Source organism: Trachurus trachurus, assembly GCF_905171665.1.
Source record: "Trachurus trachurus genome assembly, chromosome: 24".
In the NCBI taxonomy this organism is placed as follows: domain Eukaryota; kingdom Metazoa; phylum Chordata; class Actinopteri; order Carangiformes; family Carangidae; genus Trachurus; species Trachurus trachurus.
In genome coordinates this window covers 20,568,471-20,595,775 of record NC_139910.1, presented here as the reverse complement: position 1 = coordinate 20,595,775, position 27,305 = coordinate 20,568,471, and the positions used below count along the sequence as shown (strand labels likewise).

At 42.7% G+C, this 27,305-nt stretch overlaps 2 protein-coding genes across 2 annotated transcripts; one reads left to right on the top strand and one right to left on the bottom strand.

Moving 5' to 3' along the window:
- The first annotated feature begins 246 nt into the window (after positions 1 to 246).
- hsf2 (heat shock transcription factor 2) lies at positions 247 to 13,756 on the top strand. Its single transcript, XM_084000658.1, has 12 exons — positions 247 to 420; positions 1,239 to 1,347; positions 2,581 to 2,708; positions 3,510 to 3,634; positions 5,247 to 5,322; positions 5,605 to 5,666; positions 5,910 to 5,988; positions 6,105 to 6,238; positions 8,009 to 8,284; positions 10,691 to 10,793; positions 11,167 to 11,227; positions 11,570 to 13,756. Exons 1-12 carry the CDS (start codon positions 328 to 330, stop codon positions 11,899 to 11,901), a joined length of 1,578 nt encoding a protein of 525 aa, XP_083856784.1. The 5' UTR covers positions 247 to 327; the 3' UTR covers positions 11,902 to 13,756.
- Positions 13,757 to 14,924: 1,168 nt separating this feature from the next.
- serinc1 (serine incorporator 1) lies at positions 14,925 to 26,871 on the bottom strand. The gene is made up of 10 exons (XM_084000747.1): positions 26,641 to 26,871; positions 22,872 to 23,033; positions 22,423 to 22,616; positions 21,321 to 21,400; positions 19,707 to 19,844; positions 19,052 to 19,221; positions 18,163 to 18,253; positions 17,551 to 17,692; positions 17,232 to 17,456; positions 14,925 to 16,108 (listed from the first exon to the last, which is right to left on the bottom strand). Exons 1-10 carry the CDS (start codon positions 26,677 to 26,679, stop codon positions 15,970 to 15,972), a joined length of 1,380 nt encoding a protein of 459 aa, XP_083856873.1. The 5' UTR covers positions 26,680 to 26,871; the 3' UTR covers positions 14,925 to 15,969.
- Between the last annotated feature and the right edge of the window lie 434 nt (positions 26,872 to 27,305).

Here is a 27,305-nt window from a genome sequence, read left to right as displayed (position 1 = left end):
TAATAAAAACATTGGATATTTGACACATTCCTTATTGGATGCCCCAGGTTTCATCTCAAACCCAACATCTGATCAGCTCAACATAGGTTCGGGAGGAAAAGGTGCCAAATTTGGTTTTGTTTGCATGGAACTCCACGTGAGGAGTCTTACGTAAAACAATCCTCAGCCAATCTGCTCCCGCTGACTGGAACCGGAAGTTGCAAGCTTTGTTGTTTTTTTTTCCTGAAGGCGACACCGTGGAGCAGATTTTCACCAGGGTTTCACACACAGGTTGCGGAGCAGAGCCGTCTCAGCGCAGTTTGAGTCCAGCTGTAAAACACTGGAGAGATGAAGCACAACTCGAACGTGCCAGCATTCCTCACCAAGCTGTGGACGCTGGTGGAGGATGCGGACACCAATGAATTCATTTGCTGGAGTCAGGTAACGTTAACGGTCAACTGTGTACCGTTAGCTCGTCAGGGCTGGAAGCTAATGCCAAGCAGACAACTAGCCAGCTAAGTCACACAAGCCGTAATTTAACACATAACTATGAACAGGTAGGAGTTCGTGGGCCACGCACACACACAGCACCCAACTACTTGTTTCGACATATGAAATATATCTATGAGCAAGTCTATGCTAAGGCCAAACATCAGCTGTTAACGTTAGCTCAGTTAGCCAGTCAGCTGCCTTCATTGTGTAGCTGCTGGTTAGCTAGCATACTGAACGAGAGTCAGTCTGCGTCACGCAGCATCACTTCATCTTTGAGGTTTGGACACTGAGTTACTGTAAAGCAGTGATGGGAATAACGGCGTTACTTTTTTTTCGCATTACTGTTTCCCCGTTATAACACCCCTTAGAGTGTATAGCTACACAAAAAACTGTTTATCTGGACCTAACCACTGAGTGAGTTGGTTAGTTCCAGATGAACGGGGGGTTAGAGTTATGGTTAGGGGGGGCTAAGGGGCGAGTCAAGTAATTTGACATATTTGAGCATTTTATAAAAAAAAAAAAGAAAAAGTTACGCAATAGTAACTTTTCTGGGTAATGAGTTACTTTTATAATACAGTTATTCTGTTACCAACTCAGTTACTTTTTGGGGAAAGTAACTAGTAACTATAACTAATTACTTTTTTAAAGTAATGTGCCCATGCCCAACACTGCTGTAAAGATGCTCACGGGTGTGTATGTGTGCGCTCGCTCGGCACAGTTGCCGGTAAATGACACATGAACGTGTATCCTGTTGTGACTGTTTCCAGGAGGGCAACAGCTTCCTGGTGCTGGACGAGCAGCGATTTGCCAAGGAGATCCTCCCCAAGTACTTCAAGCATAACAACATGGCCAGTTTCATCAGGCAGCTAAACATGTGTAAGGCTTCATTAATCACCCTGTCTCAGCCTCAGGCCAGTGCAGTGTATAGTGCAAGATATGCACACAAACTGCCCTGCGTCAGAGTTGTGCAGTGGTTTTAGATTGGCCCTAGACTGGTACAGCTGGGGCCGCACTAATCTAGGTGGCTGGTAAGTAGTAGCACATAGGCTAACCCACTTGGAACAGAGGAAAACAGCCAATATAATTTCCCACTGTCCTTGTTATTTTAGCCAACAGTCCAAATCCAGCATATGAAATTTACTTACTGTTTGGAATCTGATACAGCAAAGAGGTAAAACAGGGGCAAAATGTCACAATCATGGTAAAAATAAAAAATAAAAATACGTAAAATGAAAAAGAAAAACCACAAAAAAAACAATATAATAAAAATTCAACAAAATAAACATAGGCTAATAGGTTTTAGAGAAAGACAATTGGACACTGACTCAGTTTTCTTTTTCCTCAGGCAGGTTATTACTGACATTTTAATTCACAACCTGGTGACCAAAATGACTGCAGCTATCAGTATTATCACAAACACATTTCACCAAGTAAATGTTTGCAGTCAAAGATTAAAATAATAACTTGTCCAATGCATCTGTATCACAAGAAACCAGTAGCAGTCCAGGAAATAGGTTGTGTGACATTGCTTTGAACAGGAAGGCAACAGTGTAAATAAAAGGAGTCAGTCACTTTTACAGTGGGCTTCCTCGCTCAAACACTGCTTGTCCCCAATAACTAAAGTGTAAAAAAGTTTTAAAAGGCTGAAAAATCTATGGAGCACCACTGCCACTGCTTCCACCTCATCTTGATTGACACATAACAAACCCAGGGTGCTTGCCTTGCATGCATCTATGAGTCTGTGGCTGGTTGATGCTGTGCTGATCCCAACAGGAGTCAGATTTTATGGAACATATTATTAAACTGCACTAATTCCTTTTAGAGTGGATGTGCAGCTGTGTTGAATTATAGCCCACGCCTTATTAGTAGTAATAGTATACACACCTGATACCAAACAGGTATGTGCACTTGAGCAAAAAAGAATAGATTAGTTTCATTCAGGGTGTAACACATTCCAGTTCTTAAATACACAGTAGTGATTTGGATGAAACTCTGAAGTAGTTGGGTGTGAACAACAAAATCATAATAATAGCTGTACATTATAATAATTTCCTTCTATTTCTATGGTGTGGGTTTCTAAGTTGTTTACTCCTCTGTGTGCACACTCAGATGGATTCCGTAAGGTGATGCACATTGATACAGGCATCGTGAAACAGGAGAGAGACGGTCCAGTGGAGTTTCAGCACCCTTACTTCAAACATGGACAGGACGACCTGTTGGAGAACATCAAGAGGAAGGTGGAGTCATCTCTTTTATCTTTTTACCCCATCAACATAATCATTGTTTTCTCAATATAAAATGTAAGAAGGAGTTCCAGTAGTATTTGAGGTGCATAATGTTGCTATAATGACACTATAAAAGAAAAGCCATCCTCTGGAGTGCTCCAGTAAGAATCCAGACCTGAATCGGGTAAAGAAACTGTGGACTGAGCTCAGATCAGATAGCCTCTCACACCAGACATCCTGAGATTCCAAAGTGAAGCAGCTCCATGAGGAAGAATGGTCCAAACAGCAGCTGCTATAGAGCTGCTGCAATGTTTAAGTTCAGTTCAGTTCAGTTCAGTTTATTTCATGTCCCCAAAGGGCAATTTGGATTGCAGCTCATAGAATCACATAAAGGTAAAAAACATACAACACAAAGACATATAGTGACATAGAAGCGCATCGTTATAAATAACAATATAAATAAAATATGCACTAATTGTGATCATATAAGATAAATATAGGAAATACCGTTAAAACACAGAATACAAGATCCAAGATAACACTATTAAGAACATAGTGGTCAAGTAAAGTGCATCAGATAAGGTGCAGTCTCACACACAGGAGAGCAAAATGATTGGGACAGTACGGTGGCCAGTACAGACTTAAACAGGTTACAACCAGCCAGTCAGGGAGAAGTGTTGGTCAAGATAAAGCCCTTTGATGCTTCTGGTTCTGTATTCTTCTTCTGGAAATATTCTGAATACGACAGTTTTGCATCCTTTTATGCTCCCAATGTTTAGGATACTGTAATCCAAGATTTGACTGTAATTTCAGGTCTCCAACGCTCGGCCAGAGGACAGTAAGATCAGACAGGAAGACCTGAGTAAGATCTTGGCAAGTGTTCACAACGTTCACAGCAAACAGGAGAGCATCGATGCCAGGCTGTCAACACTCAAGAGGTAAGAGCAGTCCACAGCTCCATTACTGGAATTCTCCAGTGGAAGTAGTTCAGTTCAGTCAGATTTTACTTGAATTAGAGCACTGGAGTACTTGATTTTAACGTACAAATATTCAAAATTCCAACATTAATAGTGGAACATAGCAGCGGAACCTATAGAAGAAAAAATATGTATAAAATGATGCCTATAGAGGGTATGCACATGACGTCACGGTACTCGGAAGTCGCTGTGGAACGTCCACTGAGTGGCAAAAAGACGAGTGGCAGAGCCGCCAAAGTTCAAAAACGAGCAAGTAACGAAGCGATTTTCTCCGAGCCCATACAAGTCTGACATGTCTAGCTTTGCCAGCATGTAAAGCATGCATGACCTAACAGAGCTGCTAAAAATCTTGCGGATACGTCTCACTTTGACCGAGTTACATTCAAGAACCTGTTCTCAATGACGGAAAGTAAATTCACTGGAGCGGTCATTTTTTTCGATCAGTCAGCTGTGTTTACAGTTTCAGGTGTCATAGTTATGATGTTTAGACGGATACATTAGTCCTCTAACACATCCTACAGTTTGACTGGTCAGAGTTTTTCCAGAATAAAAGCAGCTCGGGAGTCACTGTCAGGACGACAGTAACAGCTGTAATCTGGTCCCTCTGCACAAACAGTGACCCTGTCAGTCACTCTGCAGGTACCGCGGTCACTGCGTGTTACAGGAAGTGTCAGTGGAGCAGACGGTTTTGGGGAGCTGGTTGTCGATTCCTTTTGACATCAATTTGTTTTGATATACGATATTTTATCCAGTTTATGAGTCCACCGCTATCCGCCAGCATGTTGAGGGACGCTTGTTTTGCCACTCAGTCCGATCGAACGGGGCGTTGCCTAGGGCAACGTGACGTAAACGCATACCCTCTATAGACCGTCCACTACAACAGCATTCTCCTCTGACCTCTGGGATTAACAAGGCTTTTTGCCCCGAGAACTATCCCTCACTGGATATTTTCTTGTATGGGGACCATTCTCTGTAAATCCCAGAGATGGCTGTGTGTAAAAATCCCAGTAGGTGAGCAGTTTTAACATAGACTAGCCATTTTGGCATCTACAGCCATGCCACATTGAAAGTGTGTGTAATAAAGTGACCAGTAGGCTCAGGTGGTCAAGTGGTTAGAGCACCTAGCTGGCAAAAAAGCTTTACCCAAAAAACTTAAAGCAACACTGTATTTTCTGAACATATACCCTAAATATCAGAGCGGTGTTGTAGAATTTTTCAGCTCCCTGCCAGAATCTCACTCTCCTTGTCAGAGTAACAGGGGGAGTCGGATTTTGCACACGAGCGGCCAGTGTTCCATCACTTTCTCGTGTTCCTCGGCTCGTGTTCCATCACATCATCATAGTGTTGCTTTAAATAAATAAATAAATTAAATAAAACAAATTGGCTGTTGAATGTATGTGTATTTGTAGATGTTCTCCATTATACCTGTCAAATACCTCTGGTGGCACATTCCTTCATTATCCCTGAATATTGTCTTCAAATGTAAAACCACAGGAAGTCTGAGGTAACATCGTTGGTGCAGCAGTTCATTCTCTTGACTGTAAATTAATGTTATTTTTGTCTTTTTTTTTAGAGAGAACGAAGCTCTGTGGAGGGAGATCTCAGACCTGAGGCAGAAACATGCCCATCAACAGCAGCTCATCAAAAAGGTGAGTTTTCCAACACGCCACTGCTTCCCAGGAGAAATGTCTTTGAGTGTGTGATGATAAACTGAATGACAGCTTCCTGCTTAGTATCTCTACCACAGGCTTCAATCTCAGTAGGATTACAAACACTTTATTAAATGTTCATTTATACATTTTTGTGGCTTTGGATTGATGAGGATTGGAAGAGAAGAGTGACAGCCAGCAGGTGCTGTAGTGATCCCTGCAATCTAAGGTGCAGATCCACTCATATTTTTTATTAACCCTGAGCGCTTCCTGTTTTTCCAGCTGATACAGTTCATTGTCACACTGGTACAGAACAACCGCATCCTGAATTTAAAACGCAAAAGGTGAGTACTGCTTTTCATCTCATCTTTTAACTTCCTTTAATGAGTTCACATACTTGTGTATAATTGTGTGTATGATAATGTGTGATCATGAAAGTTTCTGATTAAATGATCATTACTGGTAATTAACAATGATGAAATGAAAAAAAACAGAATAATCTTCATTGTTTAAGGTGAAATGAGGCGTTGTACTTGAATGGCTTGTGCGGTTTACATTGTCATTGTTATCTGTCTGTTTTGTGACAGGCCCATTCTTATGAACAGCAATGGAAAGAAGCCCAAGTACATTCACCAGATCTATGATGATAAAGTGTGTGTGGAGCAGGTCAGTTAGCATCAGCACCTAGTGACCCACAGCAAACCTTGGCTTTTTCTGTTTTGTTCTCAAATCGATGAGGTTGAATATGTGAATCCCAGGTCGTGACTGTGTTTCTTCTTTAGTCGTCCGTCAACAATCTGAATGGTGTGAAGGGCCCTGAGATCTCAGATGACGTCATCATCTGTGACCTGACCGAGAATGATGGTGAGGTGACGTCTGAGATGACAGAGGGGTTACCCAGGTCCTATGAGCAGGGGTAAGACCTGTCTTCTATTCTTCTGTCACACTGCCACCATATGCATGTTAACACACTGATTACAACCCCAGTTGTTTGTAACCTACTGAAAAAAAGAAGACCTCTGGCAGAGAAGAACTGTTCAGCTGGTGCTGATGTCCTGGATTATTTAGCTATTAACCTGATATTACTAATCAATAATTCTTATTGTCAGGTAACAGTTAAGTGGATTAGTATGAACAACAGTAGTTTGATGTAGACCTATATTACTCATAGATAGATAAACATAGATATACTGTAGATAAGATATAGATGCTTTATCTCCTACGTGGAGACAGACAGACAGACAGACAGACAGACAGACAGACAGACAGACAGACAGACAGACAGACAGACAGACAGACAGACAGACAGATAGATAGATAGATAGATAGATAGATAGATAGATAGATAGATAGATAGATAGATCGATCTATGCACAAGTTTGTAAAATTATAAAAATGTAAGCTAAAATATGAAATGCTCTTAACCGTTACTGCTAAACAATAAATAAAACAAATAGAATACTGATCATATGAAATGGATAAATAATATTGAAGTGCTAGACGTATTGCACGTAGAGGGTTTGATAGTATATTGGACACTTGTTGTTGTTCCTGTTCCCCCAGCACACCACTCCAAACTCCAGTGTGCTGGCTCCAACAGTCTTATACATACATAGAAGGAGCACAGCAGTGGTTTGCAGATATTTAAAGATCATAGCCTTCTTGCTCTGACCTTTTTTGTATACTGCCTCCATGTGGCTGGACCAGTCCAGCCTGTTGTCCCCCTAAGTACTTAAAGGGACAGTATGTGGCTTATTTGGCTTTTTATTAGCAAAAATCAAATATTGCTTTCATAAATACGTATTTACCGAAGTCTAATCACAACCGCATACAAACGAAAGCTGTCTCGTAACTCAGAATAAGTTGTTTACAATACTGTACATAGGTGGCCGGTGCACCCACTGGAGGCCATCATGTTGCATCGCCTTCTTTGAATACAGTGCACGAAAGCTCTGTTGAGTGTCTGTGACTCGGCTTGTGCCCGGAGGATGGTCGACGTAGTGGTTTTTGTTTTTTTCTGCCATTACACAAGAGAAAAAAGGCTTGCGTTGCTGATCGGCACAAGCCTAGCAGACATTCAGATCATTATGATCTTATCGGTTATTAATCGGTTAACGAGCGTCCACTTCTGTTTGTGAACGTTAACGTCTGCTGTGCGTGTTTGCGTAAATTGCTTTAAATGAGGATTAATACTCCATAAATACAGTTAATGGGATGGGAGGAGACGGGTTTGGAGAGAACAACCACAGGCTGAGGTAGGGTCCATGATACGACAACACATCCAGCTGTTACTGTGCTCACCAATGTTATCTCCTCTGTTCCCAATAATCTAGCCACCTCACAATCCATTCATGTTGTTGCACACTTCAGGATCCTCCTCCTTCACATGAGCATGCAGCGACATATAGACATTACAACAACCTTACATAAAACTGACTCCTTCCACTAAAATTTCTATGTCTTTGCTGATTTTTAGCAGCTGCACAGAGACAGTAGCAGTTAAGTCAGTTGAAGTCAACATTTTCAGTCAGAATAAATCAGAAAATACAGAATGAAGGGAAAATCCAAAATTTCAGTCACCTATGCCTGAATGTTGGTGACATGTGTTCTCTGCATTAAAGCAGCATGAAGGTTGTCAGTAGTATCTGTCTGATGTTATGTTGTTTGAATGTACGTCCTTCCTCAGTGATGTGGAAATTGTGGAGGTGGAGCTGGACGGCTGTGCAGTGCTGCCGACTGAGACGGAGGTGAGCACCACCTGCACAGATGACAGCAGACAGGCGGAGGCTGCAGCCGCAGACGACGGCCTGAGGAGCAGCTGTGGAGACGGCAGCGGCTCCACCAGCAGCGCCCTGCAGCTCAATAAACCCTCAGTCCTGAGTCTGGAAGATCCCGTCAAGATGATGGACTCCATACTGAACGAGAGTGGAGCAATATCACAGAACATCAACCTACTGGGCAAGTGAGTGCCAACTTCAAATCCAATCCATGATCTTTAAAAGCAGCAGCTGCTTCTCACTCTCTAATGTCTTTCTGACTAGGACCATCCTTTAAAGACTGCTGCTCACTGTCACTGTCAAAATGCTGCTTATCCTTGGTTCTAGCTGTGTCATTCTTCTTAAATAAGATGAAGATGTTCACAGATTATGATCTTAAAATAGTGAATAGAGATAAAGATGAAGAATATCACCAAAATGATCATTGTTATCAGTTTGAACACAGCAGGGGTCGACAATATAAATGGCCCGGTGGCCCGGACGTACTTTTCAAACCGTCAGGGCCACCAGAACGCTCCAAACACTGGCCCGGTGGGGCCAGTGAAAATAATGCCTTGAAAAAAATATAACAAGTAAATAAATAAATCTAATTTCACATTAAATCCCTGTGGTTTGAAATGATAACTGTCAAATCATCTCGGTAATTAGTGCTAAGAGATCCCGACCCGATCAACGACAGAGACATCTACTTTCTGTGCGCAGCCAGCGCTGTGCCCTGGCACGTCAGCACCACCTGCAAGCAGCTGCAGCTGCAGCTCACTCACTGCTGCTGATAGAAGGTCGTCACAAGAACCGATAAAAACCTTTTTCTTAACCATGAAACTTCCCTCCTCCTCAGCGCGTCGGGTCGAGTCCTGTCGGGACCGACGCGAACGCTACACACGGGCCAGAGCTCGCGCTGGGGCGCCAGCTGTTCGGTGTGCGCCACAGCGGTGGCACGTCACGTGACATTTAGACCATAATAACAACAAAAAAAAAACGTGTGTAAACGCAAAACTGAGCTGAAAATGAAACAATGAGTCAGTTTTGCACCAATCTGTGGAAACAGCCTAAACGTGAATGAATGAGAACAACAGTTATATCACTGAACTACTTGGAGGATAAAAGTAATGACTACATAACTTCATGTTTGTGTTGAGGCATATTTACCATTTTAACTCTGTTTTTACTTCATTGTTAAACCACAGTGGAGGCTAAATATGTGAAACAGTTATTTATTTATTAAATAAAGTAGCCTGATGAATTTAAAAGCACTTTTTTTGACCTTCTTTAATGAAATTGAATGAAAAATATCTGATACAGGATATAAATCCTTTACATCAGACTCAAATAAATAACAACATACAAAAATTAAACACAAATATACCAACTCATACATAATCACTAAAATACATATAACAAAATAATCCCCCAAAATCTCAAGAAACTACAAGATCGTGGTATTGAATAAGTATCAAGAATGTTGGAAATTGACTAGTAATGGTATCAGAAAGTTCCAGCCTCGATGGCGAGACCGCAGGAATTGGCTGGGATATGTTGTTTTTCGTTAATATGGGGATCGATACCTATTGTCCTGGGCCAGTGGTTAGAATGGTGGGGCCGGGCCAGTGGCAAATTTCCCTTATTGTCTACCCCTGCACAGTGTTTTAAAATATGCTGAGAATGTTCACAAACATAATCTTTGGTTATTTCACCAAGTAAATGGTGGCATTTCATCATAAATCATGAGTCAAAAATAATTGCTGTACTTAGCAACAGTAGTTAAAGTCCCCCTCCAAGGACCCTGAACAGGGACTTAAATAAAGCAACATGGAGGTTTGGACAGTGTAGCTGGTAAAGGTCTTCTATTTGTGAAAACAGGAGCTGCACTATGGCAGGTAAAACAGTGTTGGTTGACAAAGTTGAATGAAATGTGCATCTAGCACAGACAGGACGGTCAGAGATACTGGTTGGCTGGTGGTTTCATCTACTCCGCAACAGCAAAGTCCAAGTGTGTTTGACCAGAATGATGAAGAAGGTTCCCTGACTGGCCAGTCAAGTGTCCATGCCAGAATACTGTAGTGTTTATCCACCTTTTTCCGAACGTCAAAAACGTAAGCCGGTTTTGCTCTTCCGGTGGAATTGTATGTTTACATTTCCATGGTTTCGGTAGTCGCAGTTAATGCATGGATTTTTTTTTTTTTTTCTTCTATGAAAATCTGTAAAACGCATGGATCATCACACCAGCTTTTAACAATGGATATCACACAGATTGACATCCGTGGTAAAAGCCAGCGTTAATAGACCCATGCATTTACCAACTATGACAACGACTGAAACCATGGAAACGTAAACCCACCGGATTTTGACGTTCGGAAAAAGGTGGATTAACACTACAGTATTCTGGCATGGACACCTGACTGGCCAATCAGAGAACCTTCTTCATCATTCTGGTCAAACACACTTGGACTTTGCAAAACCAGCTTCCGATTTTGACCATAGATGACGTTCGGAATAAGGTGGATCAATATCAATAAGGATCAATAAGGTGGATAGTGCTAAGAAGAGATCTCTGATGGAACATGGTCTCTGTGTGTGTGTGTTTGCGTTAGGGTGGAGCTGATGGACTATCTGGACAGCATTGACTGCAGTCTGGAGGACTTCCAGGCCATGCTCCATGGGAAACAATTTGGTGGTGACTTTGACGCTATGGAGGTAAAAGGACTCGAGTGCCTGCACTGACATAACAACACAGCTAAACGTGTTTATTTTCAAAGTTCATATCATTATGTGTAAGTTTTTCAGTCCTAGTGAGTAGAACTGTGGGAGCGTGGAGCACAGACAGCTGTTTGAGGAGACCACAGGGACAGAAGAGTCATGGATAAGAATAGAAACAGGATGAAACAACAGGCAACAACATCACAGTGTAGAGTGAACACAGTTTAGACTGCTGCCTCATATTAATACCAGGATTAGTGCTGTGCTCATATACGCATCCACGACTGAATTAATTCAACAACGTTTAACAAAAAATCCAGGCTGTTGTATGTTGCATTTATTTTATCATCTCTTCTTTCATGTGTTTAAGGAGAGTGTGTCCAGAGAGAACAGCACACTGTTGAACAGAGGCAGGACAGAAGAACACACAGGTGAGTGAAGGACTCTCACACATTCATCAGACAGTTTTTTTATATTACATTTCCTTTCATCGGCCACATTGGCCGTCTGAGCATGTGACCCTCATAATCTTGTCCCTGTAAAATCTTTGGACCAGCTTCTTTTATTGTTTGCTGCCAGAATGAGGGAGAAATGTTTGTTTGTTTTTTTAATTTTTCATCCATTAAAGTGGTGAACTGAGCTGAGATACACCTGCTGTATGTCAGGCTCCACAGTTCACCTGCAGGTCGGGACAATGGAAAGACATGGATGTGCTGAGTGTTGTGGTTTTTCTGGATTTGTTTTAGACTCGTCCTGTTTTCGTCTGTGTTCAGATAAGCAGTTGATCCAGTACACCACCTGCCCCCTGCTGGCATTCCTCGATGGCTGTACAGCGCCTCCAGAGCTGGATCTGGGCACCAGCAGTGACACCGGCTGCTCCAATCTCCACCTCCAGCCCTCTTCAAGCTCCAGTGCCGCCGTGGAGGCCGAGCCGCCGTCAGAGCTGCTGGACACCGGCCTGAGGTCGAAGCAGTCGGCCCGCAGCTCCCTGATTCGTCTGGAGCCTCTGACGGAGGCGGAGGCCAGCGAGGAGACGCTCTTCTACCTGTGTGAACTGAGCCCTGCTGGACTGGAGGCTGACTCCACCCAGCTGGACAGAGTGTGAGCAACAAGGGAACTTCACCACAGACTGCATCCCTCCATCCTCCATACAACACTGACTATGTGTGCGTGCATGTTGAGATGTTAAGAGAACTGAAGAAAGCACCAGGCCGCTGCAGTTTGTACCATGTGACATATCAGACGTTACATTGATTGGAGAAACACTGTCATCAAAAAGAATGATAGTGGAATAACCTGCCCGTCATAACCCACAGCATTAATAATAAAGGCCTAAAGCCTTTCTGATCTTCAGGCCTATTCTCATCATCATTAGACACAGACAGAGCCAACAGTACATCAGCCCTGAGGTCTGGACAATGAAGCAAGTTCAGTGTACCCAGGGTAACCGACAACAAAGTGAACTTCAACAGGTTGAGACAAGTGTATAGAAACAGTGGAAATAGATTGAAGTCAGACTGAAGATCAAATGTAGAAACATCATGATTTTGTTTGATGGTAAGCTATTTTGAAATGTAAAGTTAACGTTTTTTTTTCCTGCGGTGGTCACAGAGTGCCCCCGTGTTACTGCAGCTGCAGTGATGAAGAGGAGAGTAAAAGCTTCATCACTGTCAGGAACCTGTTTTCAGTCACTTGACGTGTAGTCATGTAGTGTGATTAAACTCTGAAAGACAAACAGCAACATCATCCACTGATCCTTATTATTGGCCATTTTATTGTTGATCCTGTAGGAATGACGACTTTGTGATCTGATTGGTGGGTAGTTTGGCTGTTGACAGGTTTAGATTTGATTCGGAGCAGTTAAGCATCAGTTACCATGCTGATTTGTCACCACAGTGAGTGAACCACTGTCATAGGACTGAAAACCCAGAGTTGAACCTGGCTTCACCTTGATGACTTCATGACACAGACCGCAGGTCTCACGTAAGCATTCATTAGACATAACTAGTTTTTCATACAAACTGTCCATCACCATGAACTGACTACAGTTCTTCCACCTGAGCAGTAGCAGGTGAGCGTGTCAGTGAAACCTGGCCAAATATTTTCTTCAATGCTAATGTCTCAAATGTAAAAATGACACAAACTGTGGCAGGTGTAAGTTAAGACACGAGGCCAGCACACAGCTTCAGCTCTGTCCCGTCTCCAGACTATCTTCATTCTTCATCAGTGGAACAGTGCATCACTTCTGCCCCTTCAGCATCAGTGAAGAGGCATCTTCAAACCAACTCAACTTCTGTATATATATATACTTCTGAAATCTATTTATTCTGACTTTATGTTTAACTTTTGCTACATGTCACTCTGTCCACTCTGCTGAGACTTTTCATAAAGCTACATTCCTTCTCTTTCTCGTTTAATGAAAGCATCATTGTTGGTAACTGGGACAGACGGTGATATGTGCACTGACGCTGACCTGCTTCTGTAGCAACATAGCTGAAGCTGAGAGTTAATGCTGGAGCAGGATCACCACACAAAGGCAGAACAAAGCAAACACATTGATTGTTGGTTTGTCTTTGACCCGTACCTGTATTTTAGCTGGACATGCATGGCAACACTAAGTTGGACAGATTGAAATGAGGGTATAAAATATTTCGACTTGGTTTTATTTCCGGCAGCGTTTAAATCACTTTTATAAATGTGCTCAGAAATAACCCCTGTTTTCCCAGTTGTCAAGAATGAAAAATAAAAGCCAACATCAGTTCATCAAGTTTGGAAGCAGCTCTGTACCGTATTCCTCCAGTCGCTGGATCTCCTACGTATCGTCTGTTCAGTGAATGTCTTCATTCTGACGCTGCAGGACCGGGAGGAAATGTGTGGCTGCTGTAAGAAATTGAAGCGTGTGAACTGAATTGACAATGGAACAACTGTAAATAATGTCAGTGTGCTCATGTTGTGATAAAGCAAAGCTCCTCTTCTGTCTCCTCCTTTCTGATATTAAAGTGCCTGCATCCTGTCCCTTCTGTTGGCAGAACCACTCTGGTGTTTTTTAAGCTGCTGTAACAGGTCCTGCATCGCACCAGCTGTCAAGTCTTACAGTTAGAGTAAAGCAGAAACTACAGTTTCATTTGGAGGGTCAGTGCTTCATATATACACTGGATGAAGGCAGCTGAGATCCAGTCACAGACTTAAAGGCAAGCTTTCAACCAATTATTGCACTGCCACGGATACAGTAAAAGTTATAAGCTAAAAGCTATAATGGGGAAGAGGGAGGGGCTAATGTCGAAAAGTACGCGTGGTTATGATGGTGACATAGGCGGGGTTAGTGCCAGAAGTGGGCGTGGCCACAGCAGCTGTGGCGTGGGCGGGCTAAACTGGGCGTGGCGGGACGGTACGTGTGTGTGCCTGCCCTGCATTATCCAATGCAGAAAAAAAACTACCCCACATTCACCCTGGATTTACTTGAAAATTGAATTTTGCACAAAGTTTGGTCTCCATCATCTGATAGATGAGTGATTACACTCATTTTAAGACCCATAATGGGCTCAAAATCAATTTTCTTTTCTTAATACCTTTAACTTGTCCCTGGAAATTGGAATTGTTCCCGCCTACTATAAACAGGCTAGTCTAGAACAAATTGCTGTTTATCCAGGTCTTAATGTCTCTAAATAATACCTGCTATATTATTTTAATGTTCCTCATTTAAGTCAAACTCAACGCTGTATGCGCGACACCTGACATACAGCAAACATATTTTGTTCTGGTTAAAAGGTCTCTAACGTCACACAGTGGACACAATTAAGAGTGTGTGCATACACAGACTTTTTTTTATTTATTCTGAAACGTAGCGCCTGAAAATCAAAATGTAGTGTGTGATACATTTTAAGTATGGGATCATGATCTGCTAAAACAAATCTACCTACTTCTTGTGCTCTTGTTTTTTAATCATCAGCACACTCAGGTGTTTAATCAGTTCAAATAAAATCTAAGATTGTTCATTTACTACATCGTCAGCTTTTTTGTGTGTGAGGTATGGGCTGATTAATTGGCTCTCTGTGGTTATCAGCCTTTAGAAACCCATGACTGGTCGACCTCTGGTCCCAGCCACACTGAGGGAACAACACACTTGGCCTCTTTTTCCTTAGTTTTATTTAACGAGTTACAATTTACAATCTGTGCAGATAAGCCACAGCTACAAAAACAAAACTGGAATCTTCCAGCCAGCCTGGGTGCAGCTGCACCCGTCTGGCAGGAACTGGTGCAGGGTTTCACATGTCAACAAAAAAAATCATATTAGGATAAAAAGCACAGGGATGACCAAACAAACATATAACCACAATCTCTAAGTCTGTGAGAAGCAACATGCTAAAAACACTACCAAATAATTTACTCAAGAAGTTTTCAATAAATCAAACTCAAAAATTTACATTTAAAATTCAATGCAAATCAAAATGAGCTTCTTCTATCTAGTATGTGCTGAGGAGTTGACGGGCAGCAGAGTGAACACACAGCTGGCAGAGCATTAACACAACAGTAGATAAGTAGAATACACACACAATGTTACACAGCAGTGCTCATGCCTGGTAAATGAACTACGGTGAGCCAGTCTTCTCCCTCTGTTGGCGCCACAGCTGGAGTTCTGCTCGTACACAACTCAAACCTTCCTCTCAGCAGCTTCTCCCTTGTTTTACATGTAACAGCATTTCCACAAGTGTTACAACAGAGTTCACCTGCCGCTGCCCACAGTGGAGCGACATCATCACCCCCCTCCTTATAAAAGCGTCATATACAGCTACTGAATGTCACATCAAGTTGTGGAGGAAAAGCATGCAGCTCTGTCAGTATAAAGAAATCATTCACAAGGATTGCACAGGATATATCTACAAGGGGAACAGTATGGGAGGCCACTCTGAGAATTCACAAGGACAGTTACACCAGATGAGACCGGGCTGCAGTCAGAGCTGGGATGGAACTCATTCAAACATCCTTAGGTGTCCAGTTAGCTGGCCGCAACAGCCTGAAACCTTCCCGCCAGTCTGAGTGCAGCCACGCCTCCGGCCTCAGACACTGATGCAGGGTTAGCTACCTACTGTTAAAACTGACTTTGCTGAAACAAAACACTGATGAAGCAGAGCATGAATGAATGTGTGAGCATGGATGTTTGCGTGGATGCGTTTCAGTCAAAGTCTCTGTTGACCAGGACCAGCGGAGCCACCAGAGTCCAGACGTAGAGGGCGATGCAGATCCAGCTGGAGGAGATCTTCACCCACACCGACGGCCACTTGCTGGTCATGGCCTCGTAGTTGGAGTCAGGGCTGCAGCAGAGACACACAGTGGAGAAACAAGTCAGCTGATTGAGTTCATACTCTGCTGGGACTAGGGGTGCAAAATTGGAAACTTTCCATGGGAATTAAAGCCCCTGTACGGAGTTTTTAACTGGATACGCAAAAGTCTCTGGTTTCTGCTGATGTGTCTCTGTTACCTACAACAGCAAATGAGCCCATCAGTGTGAAGATACGCTATTTCTAAGTAGTCTACATTACACAATTGAAGGTTGGCGCCTAACAGGAAACTTAAATATAGTTGGGGAAAATAATTCTGAAATCAGAAATACAAGCACACTTATGTTATTCCTCAATCATATGCACAGAAGAGTTCTACAACACTGGAGTACTTAGGCCAAAGCACAAAACCACTGAAGCCACATTTGAGCTGGCAGCCTACATAAAGCCAAGTATGTTTTTAGAATATTATGGGGTACATACAGTATATTTGATCTCTGGTTTTAATGTTTAACACAACATTTATTTTAACATTTTGAACGGGACTTCACATTTTACTTGTTCATTGAATGGGGTAGGGGATGAATAATATTTCACTCAACATTCATATTTTTTGTTGCTCAATGAAATAATTGATTGATTAAACATAAAAAAAAAAAATCAAATTATCTTTATTTTCAATTATTTTATTTTTGTTCATGTGTTGTCTTTGCAAAGTTTTTATTTGTTATGTTTTATTTCTTTTAACATGTCCGAAATAAACTAAACTAACTAACTAACTAAAAATGGTTTGATACAAGAATTCAAGTTTTAAAGTTCTACTCACATATGACTCTGTTGAAGTGTCAGGTTTTTTTATTTGGTTTATTTTACATGGATGTCTGCTCATGACAAAACTAAATGTTTATATTTATGATTGGCTATGATACAGTTTGTTTCAATTACCCTCAAATTTTAAGTTAATTCTCATAGAAAGTTTCCAATTTGGAATCATTTCCCCAGTTTAACCTCCCATGGAAAGTTTCTAGGAATTTAAGGGACATTTTCCACCTTTTTGCAACCCTAGCTGTGAGCACCAGATGTCCTGCATCAGTCAGTGACCTAATACCTGATCAGCAGGAGGAACATATGACACTGTGGTAGCGTGTGGGCCCACCTGTACCAGTTGGTGAGAGTCATCATGATGTAGAGTGATGCCAGGAACAGCATGAAGTGGAAGAAGGAGTACGAGTAGGTGACTCCGTCCTTCTCGTTGTCCACGGCTCTGTTGTGAGCGCCGCCCTCCTCGAAGCTGTCGCTCTGCGGCCCGTCCTCGATCAGAGCCGACTCGTCGCTGGTCAGAGTCAGCTTGTTCACCTGGGCGTTGGACGAGTTACGAATGCTGATCGGCACACAGAGGGACAGACACGGGTCACTTCACGCACCGACTCTCGCCAGAAAGATTCTGCAAGTGAAGCAGTAAAGCGCTTTCTCACCTGGAGTAGAGGACACACATGAGGAAGAGGATCAATCCCACGATGCCCTGAGCGTCCCACCACTGAACCACTTGGTCCTGACCTGCGGGACTGGTGCTGTTCAGCCCGATGATGCCCAGCAGACTGGGGTTACATTTCCTGTCTGAGACACAACCAGAACACATTTGAAGCCATTATTGTTAGTGAGTCGGTTAGTTTGCTTATTGTTTATTGTCATTGCATAAGGGCATTTAGAACAACATTTGGTTTGGCAGTCTCCTGTAGCAGAAAAACAATTAAAGTGCATCAAGGGTCAACAAATAATTAAATATCAGCAGTATTTAACTATTTATTGACCCTTGATGAACATCATGTTAGTGAAGGGCAAAAAATAAAAGATTCAGATTAGCATCATGAATCTATCTCTGCTGAGAAACTGCTCCAAAAATCCTGATTCAGATTTTTCAGTGTTGTGATACTGCTGTGTTACATGTCCAGTCCTCCAGACAGAGCTGTAAATAAACCTGACAGTGGAACATTTCAGAGCGCTGCATAGAGACACAACACTGCTGTTGTACCTGGGCCATGGGAGAGGATAGAAGCTCTATATAAAGCATGGATGTGTTAGCTCACCAGGCTCATTGGTCATGGCAGACCAGGTCAGGTACATGGTGTACAGGGTCACCAGGGACGACTGCAGCAGGCCAGACCTGGGCTGGGACTCCTGCAGCCAGAGAACAGCAGGCATTAGTAGGAACAAACACTGATTAAAGGGATAGTTGCCATAATCGCTATAGTCATAGCAGTAGGTTTGTTACCTTTATTTGTCGGTGCTATTTTTAGAACGGCGGCGTGCAGCCGTGAGCTGCTCAGAGCTACGCTACAGAGGCTGATGGAATTTCTTGGTTTCCCTCATCCAACTCATCAAATACACAATCCAACAACTCCAAAACACTCTGGTGGACAAGTTGTGACCTGCACATTCATCACGCTATGAGATAATAACAGAATGTAACGAGACAGAGCTGTTTTAGAGGTAAATTCATGCAAAATCGCTGATACGCGTTGCCTTCAGGGACAGTTTTTCAGCAAGCAGTCTCTGTATTTAACCTCGAAAACAACTCTGTTAAGTAACGTTCCATTATTATCTCATAGCGTGGTGAATGTGCAGGTCACAACTTGTCCACGACAGCGTTTTGGAGTTGTTGGATTGTGTATTTGATGAGTCTGATGAGGGAAACCAAGAAATCCCATTAGCCTCCGTAGCATAGCTCTGAGAAGCTCGCCGCTCCGCTCCGCCGTTCTAAAAATAGCTTGCACCGACAAATAAAGGTAATGAACCAACTGCTATGACTATAGCGATTATGACAATGGGCCAATTTGCCAAAATGTTGAACTATCCGTTTAAGACAAATCACCCCCAACAACAAGTGTATTGACTCAACTACATTAGTCACATCTTCCTCCATCATCACCCAACACCTGTGCTCTAATCTGGATAGAAGAAAGAAGCGGTGTGAACCTGGATCTGAGGCAGGACAGACAGGACAGAGGCGCCGAGGCAGAGGAGCATGTTGATGCTGATGAAGACCTTGTTCTCAGTGCAGCCGTCAGAGTGGGTGTAGTAGACGTAGAACATGACCAGAGACACCAGAGACATCAGGTAGCTCACCGCGGTGACCGACAGCAGAGCTGTGAACACACAGCACATCACACACACATCACACACACTGCACCCCAAGGTGTTCTGCCTGGATTCTGTACACATGTATATACTGCATTACAGCTTCAATTAGACTTGTTTTGAGAGTTGTTGCTTTTCTTGTCAATTTGAAGTTATTGTTTATTCAGATTTCAGTATTACCTAATCGACTCAAGTGCGTTTAAAGAGAAAGAAATTGCTACAACAAAAGTGATACTTAGCAACGTGCCGTTTTGTGTTTGTGTGATGCTGTTGTTTGATTCATGTATCATCAAACTACAACAAAAGACTGGTCTTCTGCTGTGCCCAGTGTTTCTATTATTTTGGTGGGTAAATAACAGAGAGCTCAACAGCTTCATCTACTACATCCAGTACTTCTCCACTTCTGCACACCACAAGCTGTGAATAACACAGCGCTCTTTGAAGGTTACTGTTGGTTCACATGTCCAGTCTTCTAATGATACCGTCTCCATACCTGCATACCAGCAGCGAGAGTTGCCCTCCTCCATCTTCTCCACCCAGGACTCATTCCAGGAGTGGGCAAAGTCGATGAGCAGAACCAGCTGGATGAGGATGAAGCAGAAGGCTCCGGCCATGCCGATGTAGAACCACACTGTGAAGCAGAACAGTTCTCAGTCATTAAAGAGCTTGTTGCTGCCTCCTCCAACTCACTTCAATGAGTCTGCCCCAACCTCAGTCACGTCCACTCATCAAAAATGTCCATTTAAGACCAGGTGATTCACACACATTAACATCTACATCAGTGGTCACCGACCTTTTTAAGGCCAAGATCCCTGACCTCAGGCTTGGTGACAGGCAAGATCTACCTATTGAAACGACGGTCCAGATTGTATTTATAATTTGAGGCATTTTGTAATTGAATTACATCAAACACTTTGGTCAAACTTTCAATTTGATGCCACCAAGAACTGCTGTAACTGTAAGGCCATCCCTGTCTTGTTAATAATTTCACAACATACTTTAATTAGTAATAACTTAATTTCAGTGCATCACAAAAAATAAAGGCATGTGGCCTATTTCCCATCTCTATGAGGAAATTATTTGTTAATAGTCAACAATCAAGGAAAAAAAACAGATCATACTAACTAACAGTATTAAGTGTTATGTTTATCAAGTGAAGCTTCATGCAAGTTACAACATAATAATCAGAACTGTAATGTGTGCTGACAACATTCTCCGGCAGTGCAGCATCACAATGCCATCAGAAGGCAAAACTGTTGTGGTTGTGTTAGGCTACACATGTCAGTGTGATGTAGGGCTGCCATGATTAGTTGACTAGTGACGATTATGTCGATGTCGACTATTAAAATCGTCGACGACTTATTTAATAGTCGATGCGTCGTTTTTTTAACTTAGTTTTTCTCTCAAAACTGCTGCAGCACCTTCCACTGCCGCGTTGATAACTGACGGCCACACTTTGCTCGGACTCAGAGCAACCGGTGATGAGAACTCTCAACGTAACAACCTCTCTCTGTGCAGCATTGATCGACAGTGCGTTCTTATGTTCTCTTATCTTATTGGTTACTTTAATGCAGCACCCATCCGCTAAAAGCGTAATGTGTTTCTGAACTAATTTTTCCGGTATTATTGTTGTGTTTTCATCCAAAATGTTTCCATCAGTTTTCAAACTAGAATAATCTGTGATTTTAATCGTGTTTCTGATGATTATGTGTATTTGACTGAGAGCCAAACCATTTTCTTTGTCCTTGTTGTTGTAATTCACATTTCAGCCACAGAAATGTATTTTAATCAGTGAAGAAGTTCAAGCACCGAGCTGTGACGGAGGACAGTCGTTTTTTCTCATGTTTTCTTTTTTTGTTTCCCATTTCAAACATTTAATCCAGAAAGTCTTTAAGACAAATTCCTCTTACACTCATTTTCTCCGCCTGTTTTCACTTTTGTAGCTTCTGTTAGCTCCCAGCCCCTCCCTCATCTACCATGATGTCATATGCTCTGTAAGCCCTGGCATTCATCGCTCTCATTTACACAGACACACAGAACTCTAGACTCTGAAGCTAATGGGATCATGGATGTCATTCACATGACAACAGAGGACAGGCATAGCTACCGGTGGTGAAGGGACCCTCTGTGATGAAGAACGACCCGATGGTGATGGCAGCAGCAGCAGCAAACTTAAAGAACCAAAATCTGAACAAGAGACACACAACACATCATCAGTGTTGAGAACACATTCATTTATCGTTCAATAATCAGAAAATCAATCACAAGTCATTTACTTAATAATAAATCACTCAAGTCATGTATTAAGGCCAGACAGCATCTCTGGTGTGTAGGGATGTCACGATTACTTACTTTTCACAATTAATCTTGGTATTAGACGCCACAATTAATTAATCGTAAAGATTCCTAAATACTGTCACTTTCCAAAAAAGATGACATGTCAGAACCATGTCGGCAAAGTAAAGGTAAATGCACAGATACTGGTAAATTTACATGTATGTATGTACCTATGTACGTAATGCTGAATTGGTAGGAATTTAAATGTAAGCGTGTCATTTGTAATTTAAAAAAAAGAAAGATTAAAATAAACTTAAACATTTGGTATAGATTTGAAACATTTCCCATGAGGGATTAATAATTGGTCCTATATTAATACATATTTAAAATATTTTGTGTAAACAATCAGTTATGTAAGTATATTTTGGCTATATTTGATTTTACACATTCATAGTCTTTAAAAGAAATTGATTATTGCATAATAATCGTCATAATCGTAATACAGTGATTATTTCTCTGACGATAATCGTACCAAGAAAATCTATAATCGTGACATCCCTACTGGTGTGTGACACATTGCTTTGGGTTTGGACTGATGCTTTTAAAGGTAGGGTTGGAGATCCTGGAAAAACTGTTTTATCACGCCTCCACCTTTCCACGGACATGGGTGAAGACTCTGATCGTGCACGCAAGAGGAGGGAGAGAGACGGAAGCTTGATTGACACATCCAGTTGACTACGATGTGACATTGTACGTGGTGTTTTCTCGAGGCTTGTTTCTCATTTTTGTCAAAAAGCCTTATTTTACTCAGTTGCAATCGGGCGCTAAGAGGATTTCTAGCAGATTAGTAAAAAATGCTCCAGAATAAGATCTCCAACCCAACCTTTAACATCCATCCACTCTGAGTGGGTCAACACAGCAGCAGGACTCACCCGTTGTGCAGCGCCGCTCGGGGGTCCTGGCTGCTTTTCACTTTGATCATCAGCAGAGAGAAGAGCAGGAAGAACATGGCCATCCCGAAGCAGACGCGGTACACGGCTTTGTAGCCGACCAGCACGTCACAGTTCACATGGCCCTCCACACCGGGTATGGATGAACCCATCCCTCCTTCACAGAAACCTGGAATCTGCAGCAGCACAGAGCAGGAGGTGAGAGGCTGCAGCATAGTGAGCTGCTCTACACCACTTAGAGCCTGGTAACAGGGTCTGAGTGATGTGAGGGACTGTAAACACTTAGGCCTCGTTCAGACTGCAGGCCAATCTGATTCAAATCTGATTCTTTCTCAAATCTGATTTTTAGGGCAGACTGTCCACACTGTTTTTAGCAAGTGTCCAAATCCGATTTGGCTCTGTTCAGACTGGGCCAACAGGAGCCGACATACCTTCTTCAGCTGGGTCTCCATGCCCGGCATCAACATGATGCAGGCGATGCCGACTCCCAGCAGCAGGAAGAAGGCGTAGATGAGCCGAGTCACCGTGGAGTTGTTCCCACTGGGGCAGCATCGACACAGCAAGCAGGGGGCGCTGCCGCACAGGCACGGGACCTGCACATACATGGAGGAGCTTTATTTCTGAAGCTGAGGTCTGTGTGGAGACCAGAAACAAGAACACCCCGAGTGTGTGTTTCACAGTGTTGGGCATGTTACTTTTTTTTTTTTGTAAAATATATTTTTTGGGCTTTTTATTGCCTTTAATCGATAGCACAGTCGAGAGAGAGACAGGAAATGGGGAGGCAGAGAGGGGGAATGACATGCAGGAAAGGGCTGCCGATGTGGGATTCGAACCTGGCCCTGGGCCACCTGCAGTGAGGACTGCAGCCTCAACACCAAGTGAGCTAAATGGTTATGGTTACTAGTTACTTTCCCTAAAAGTAACTGAATTGCTACATTATAAAAAGTAACTAATTACCAATAAAAGTTATTATTGCATTACTTTTTTCTTTTCTTAATAAAATGCTCAAATATGTCAAATTACTTGGACTGGCTGGCCCCCTAACCTCCTAACCATAACCCTAACCTCCCGTTTATCTGAAACCAACCAAACCACAGCCAGTATTCCTCCGCACAGGAAGGCTCCGCGACCTAAACATCTCATTTCCGACTAGTTGATGGACTGAAAAAAATGTGTATGTAGCTACACCTTGACTAGTGTGTTATTTTGTGACGGGATTTCTTGACTCAACTTTTACTGTCATTTACAGTGATGGCGTCATAACGGGGAAACAGTAACTTTTTTTTGATTACTCGTTACTGAAAAAAGTAACGCAGTTATTTCCAATTTCCCATCACTGGTGTCACATGTTGGTCTCAGTGTTTGTGATCCAGGAGATCCGCACAGTTGCGCAACTTCTCCATCATCTGCTTTTCTAATTCCCCGACTGTTAAGAGAGAGTAGAGTACCGTTATAGACGTGCTAAGAGAGAGTAGAGTACCGTTATAGACGTGCTAAGAGAGAGTAGAGTACTGTTATAGACGTGCTAAGAGAGAGTAGAGTACCGTTATAGACGTGCTAAGAGAGAGTAGTGTACTGTTATAGACGTGCTAAGAGAGAGTAGCCTACTGTTATAGACGTGCTAAGAGAGAGTATAGTACCGTTATAGACGTGCTAAGAGAGAGTAGAGTACTGTTATAGACGTGCTAAGAGAGAGTATAGTACTGTTATAGACGTGCTAAGAGAGAGTAGAGTACTGTTATAGACGTGCTAAGAGAGAGTAGAGTACTGTTATAGACGTGCTAAGAGAGAGTAGAGTAGCCTACTGTTATAGACGTGCTAAGAGAGAGTAGTGTACTGTTATAGACGTGCTAAGAGAGAGTAGCCTACTGTTATAGACGTGCTAAGAGAGAGTAGCCTACTGTTATAGACGTGCTAAGAGAGAGTATAGTACCGTTATAGACGTGCTAAGAGAGAGTAGAGTACTGTTATAGACGTGCTAAGAGAGAGTATAGTACTGTTATAGACGTGCTAAGAGAGAGTAGAGTACCGTTATAGACGTGCTAAGAGAGAGTAGTGTACTGTTATAGACGTGCTAAGAGAGAGTAGCCTACTGTTATAGACGTGCTAAGAGAGAGTAGCCTACTGTTATAGACGTGCTAAGAGAGAGTATAGTACCGTTATAGACGTGCTAAGAGAGAGTAGAGTACTGTTATAGACGTGCTAAGAGAGAGTATAGTACTGTTATAGACGTGCTAAGAGAGAGTAGAGTACTGTTATAGACGTGCTAAGAGAGAGCAGAGTACTGTTGTAGACGTGCTAAGAGAGAGTAGAGTACCGTTATAGACGTGCTAAGAGAGAGTAGTGTACTGTTATAGACGTGCTAAGAGAGAGTAGAGTACCGTTATAGACGTGCTAAGAGAGAGTATAGTACTGTTATAGACGTGCTAAGAGAGAGCAGAGTACTGTTATAGACGTGCTAAGAGAGAGTAGAGTACTGTTATAGACGTGCTAAGAGAGAGCAGAGTACTGTTATAGACGTGCTAAGAGAGAGCAGAGTACTGTTATAGACGTGCTAAGAGAGAGAAGAGTACTGTTATAGACGTGCTAAGAGAGAGTAGAGTACTGTTATAGACGTGCTAAGAGAGAGTATAGTACTGTTATAGACGTGCTAAGAGAGAGCAGAGTACTGTTATAGACGTGCTAAGAGAGAGAAGAGTACTGTTATAGACGTGCTAAGAGAGAGTAGAGTACCGTTATAGACGTGCTAAGAGAGAGTATAGTACTGTTATAGACGTGCTAAGAGAGAGCAGAGTACTGTTATAGACGTGCTAAGAGAGAGCAGAGTACTGTTATAGACGTGCTAAGAGAGAGCAGAGTACTGTTATAGACGTGCTAAGAGAGAGTAGAGTACCGTTATAGACGTGCTAAGAGAGAGTATAGTACTGTTATAGACGTGCTAAGAGAGAGTATAGTACTGTTATAGACGTGCTAAGAGAGAGTAGAGTACTGTTATAGACGTGCTAAGAGAGAGTATAGTACTGTTATAGACGTGCTAAGAGAGAGTATAGTACTGTTATAGACGTGCTAAGAGAGAGCAGAGTACTGTTATAGACGTGCTAAGAGAGAGTAGAGTACTGTTATAGACGTGCTAAGAGAGAGTAGAGTACTGTTATAGACGTGCTAAGAGAGAGTAGAGTACTGTTATAGACGTGCTAAGAGAGAGTATAGTGACGTGCTAAGAGAGAGTAGAGTACTGTTATACAGAGTGCGAATTATACAATGACCATTGGGGGGGTCAACATTTTACACAGCGCACCTGGACTCAGTCCCGGTATCTCGGGTTCATAGTCAGTGACACGCGCAGATTCAGGCAATGAAATGGTTTAGTCCACTAGGGGGGTCTGAAATGTTACTACAAGCATCTTCCTGGCATGACTATGGAAATACTGTATATTGTAGTATTTATGATTACTAATAAGAAAGATAAATGTTTCAACCCCCCCTATTTGTTATTTGTACCTCTTTTAGGGGGGTCGCAGTCGTAATTAGGGGGGTCAAACCCCCCCAAAACCCCCTGTAATTCGCACTATGCTGTTATAGACGTGCTAAGAGAGAGTAGAGTACTGTTATAGACGTGCTAAGAGAGAGTAGAGTACTGTTATAGACGTGCTAAGAGAGAGTAGAGTACTGTTATAGACGTGCTAAGAGAGAGAAGAGTACTGTTATAGACGTGCTAAGAGAGAGTAGAGTACTGTTATAGACGTGCTCAGCAGATAAGCAGCAGTTATAGACGGAGACAGGGACAGGCGGGGCTGCTGACCACACCGAAACCTGACACGGTTCAAAGGCCGAGATGTTGCAACAGTGAGCTCGTGGCCCGGCTTTCGTGTTCCTGATGATGATGTTGTTGTTGTTGACGACGTGATCGACAGCACCATGTTCTCACCACACACACACACACGGCTCTGCGTCAGCCACACAGACCGGACCGGACCGGTTCTTCCAGACCCAGCGGACAGAGCATCCTCCCCTGGACCCGGTCTGTGGTCTCAGCCTTTGTGCGGCTGCAGCCGAGCTGTGAGCCCAGGCTGCCCGACATGACGTCGTGTTTACGGCCTGCTCGTGTTACTGCGCAGTCACTGCGGGCTGAAGGAGCGGGGCTCGGAGCGGACACAGACACGACATGAGCGGCCGGGGAGGCGACGTAACGTTACTCACCCAGCTCGCCATAGAGCACAGTCCCAGGACGGCTCCCATGATGGCCGAGGTCTGTCGTTCGGTCGGATGTGAAGTCTGAAGCTGTGGTTTCCCAGAAGATGGAGGTTGTTTTGGTCTTCCTCCTCCCACTTCTCTCTCTGACACACGACTCTGTTGTTCAGCGGCTGATTCTCGGTCTGCTGCCCCCTGCTGGAGACGGCCCCTTGACAACCAGCTTTCAAACACGTTACCGCCACCTAGCGGACCAAAATGAGACCCCACCTGGGCTCAGTTGTTCAAAAGTAATCTGACCGATTTTGGATAATGGATTGGATGACATCTTGAAAATGGGTAGTTCAAAACTAAAAACAGATTCTGAAATCACATTAGATCATGTAATCTAACCTTGGTTTTCTAGTGCTTTATGGTAGCTAGGCTACATTCCTTTACCTCTTCAGATGTACCTTCACCACAGAAAACCATCTATACAATTGTAATTTGTTGTAAACAAATGTATAGGTTATTTGATTCTCATATAAAGGATATCTCATGCAAAGGATATCTGAAACAAGTCTTCAGTCAGTTTATTTAAATAAGACTTTATTGTTGTGTGCATTAACAGACAGAATAGTTTAAACTAACATGACATGATTCCAGTTGTGTTGTCGGCAGGAGAGTGAGGTAGT

Coding starts and splice junctions, on each gene's coding strand:
- hsf2 (XM_084000658.1), top strand. CDS start 328: ATGAAGCACAACTCGAACGTGCCAGCATTCCTCACCAAGCTGTGGACG. Junction 1,348..2,580: donor CATCAGGCAGCTAAACATGT/GTAAGGCTTCAT, acceptor GTGCACACTCAG/ATGGATTCCGTAAGGTGATG. Junction 10,794..11,166: donor GTGACTTTGACGCTATGGAG/GTAAAAGGACTC, acceptor CATGTGTTTAAG/GAGAGTGTGTCCAGAGAGAA.
- serinc1 (XM_084000747.1), bottom strand. CDS start 26,679: ATGGGAGCCGTCCTGGGACTGTGCTCTATGGCGAGCTGG. Junction 17,457..17,550: donor ATGTGTGTCCTCTACTCCAG/GTGAGAAAGCGC, acceptor TGTGCCGATCAG/CATTCGTAACTCGTCCAACG. Junction 16,109..17,231: donor ACTCTCACCAACTGGTACAG/GTGGGCCCACAC, acceptor TCTCTGCTGCAG/CCCTGACTCCAACTACGAGG.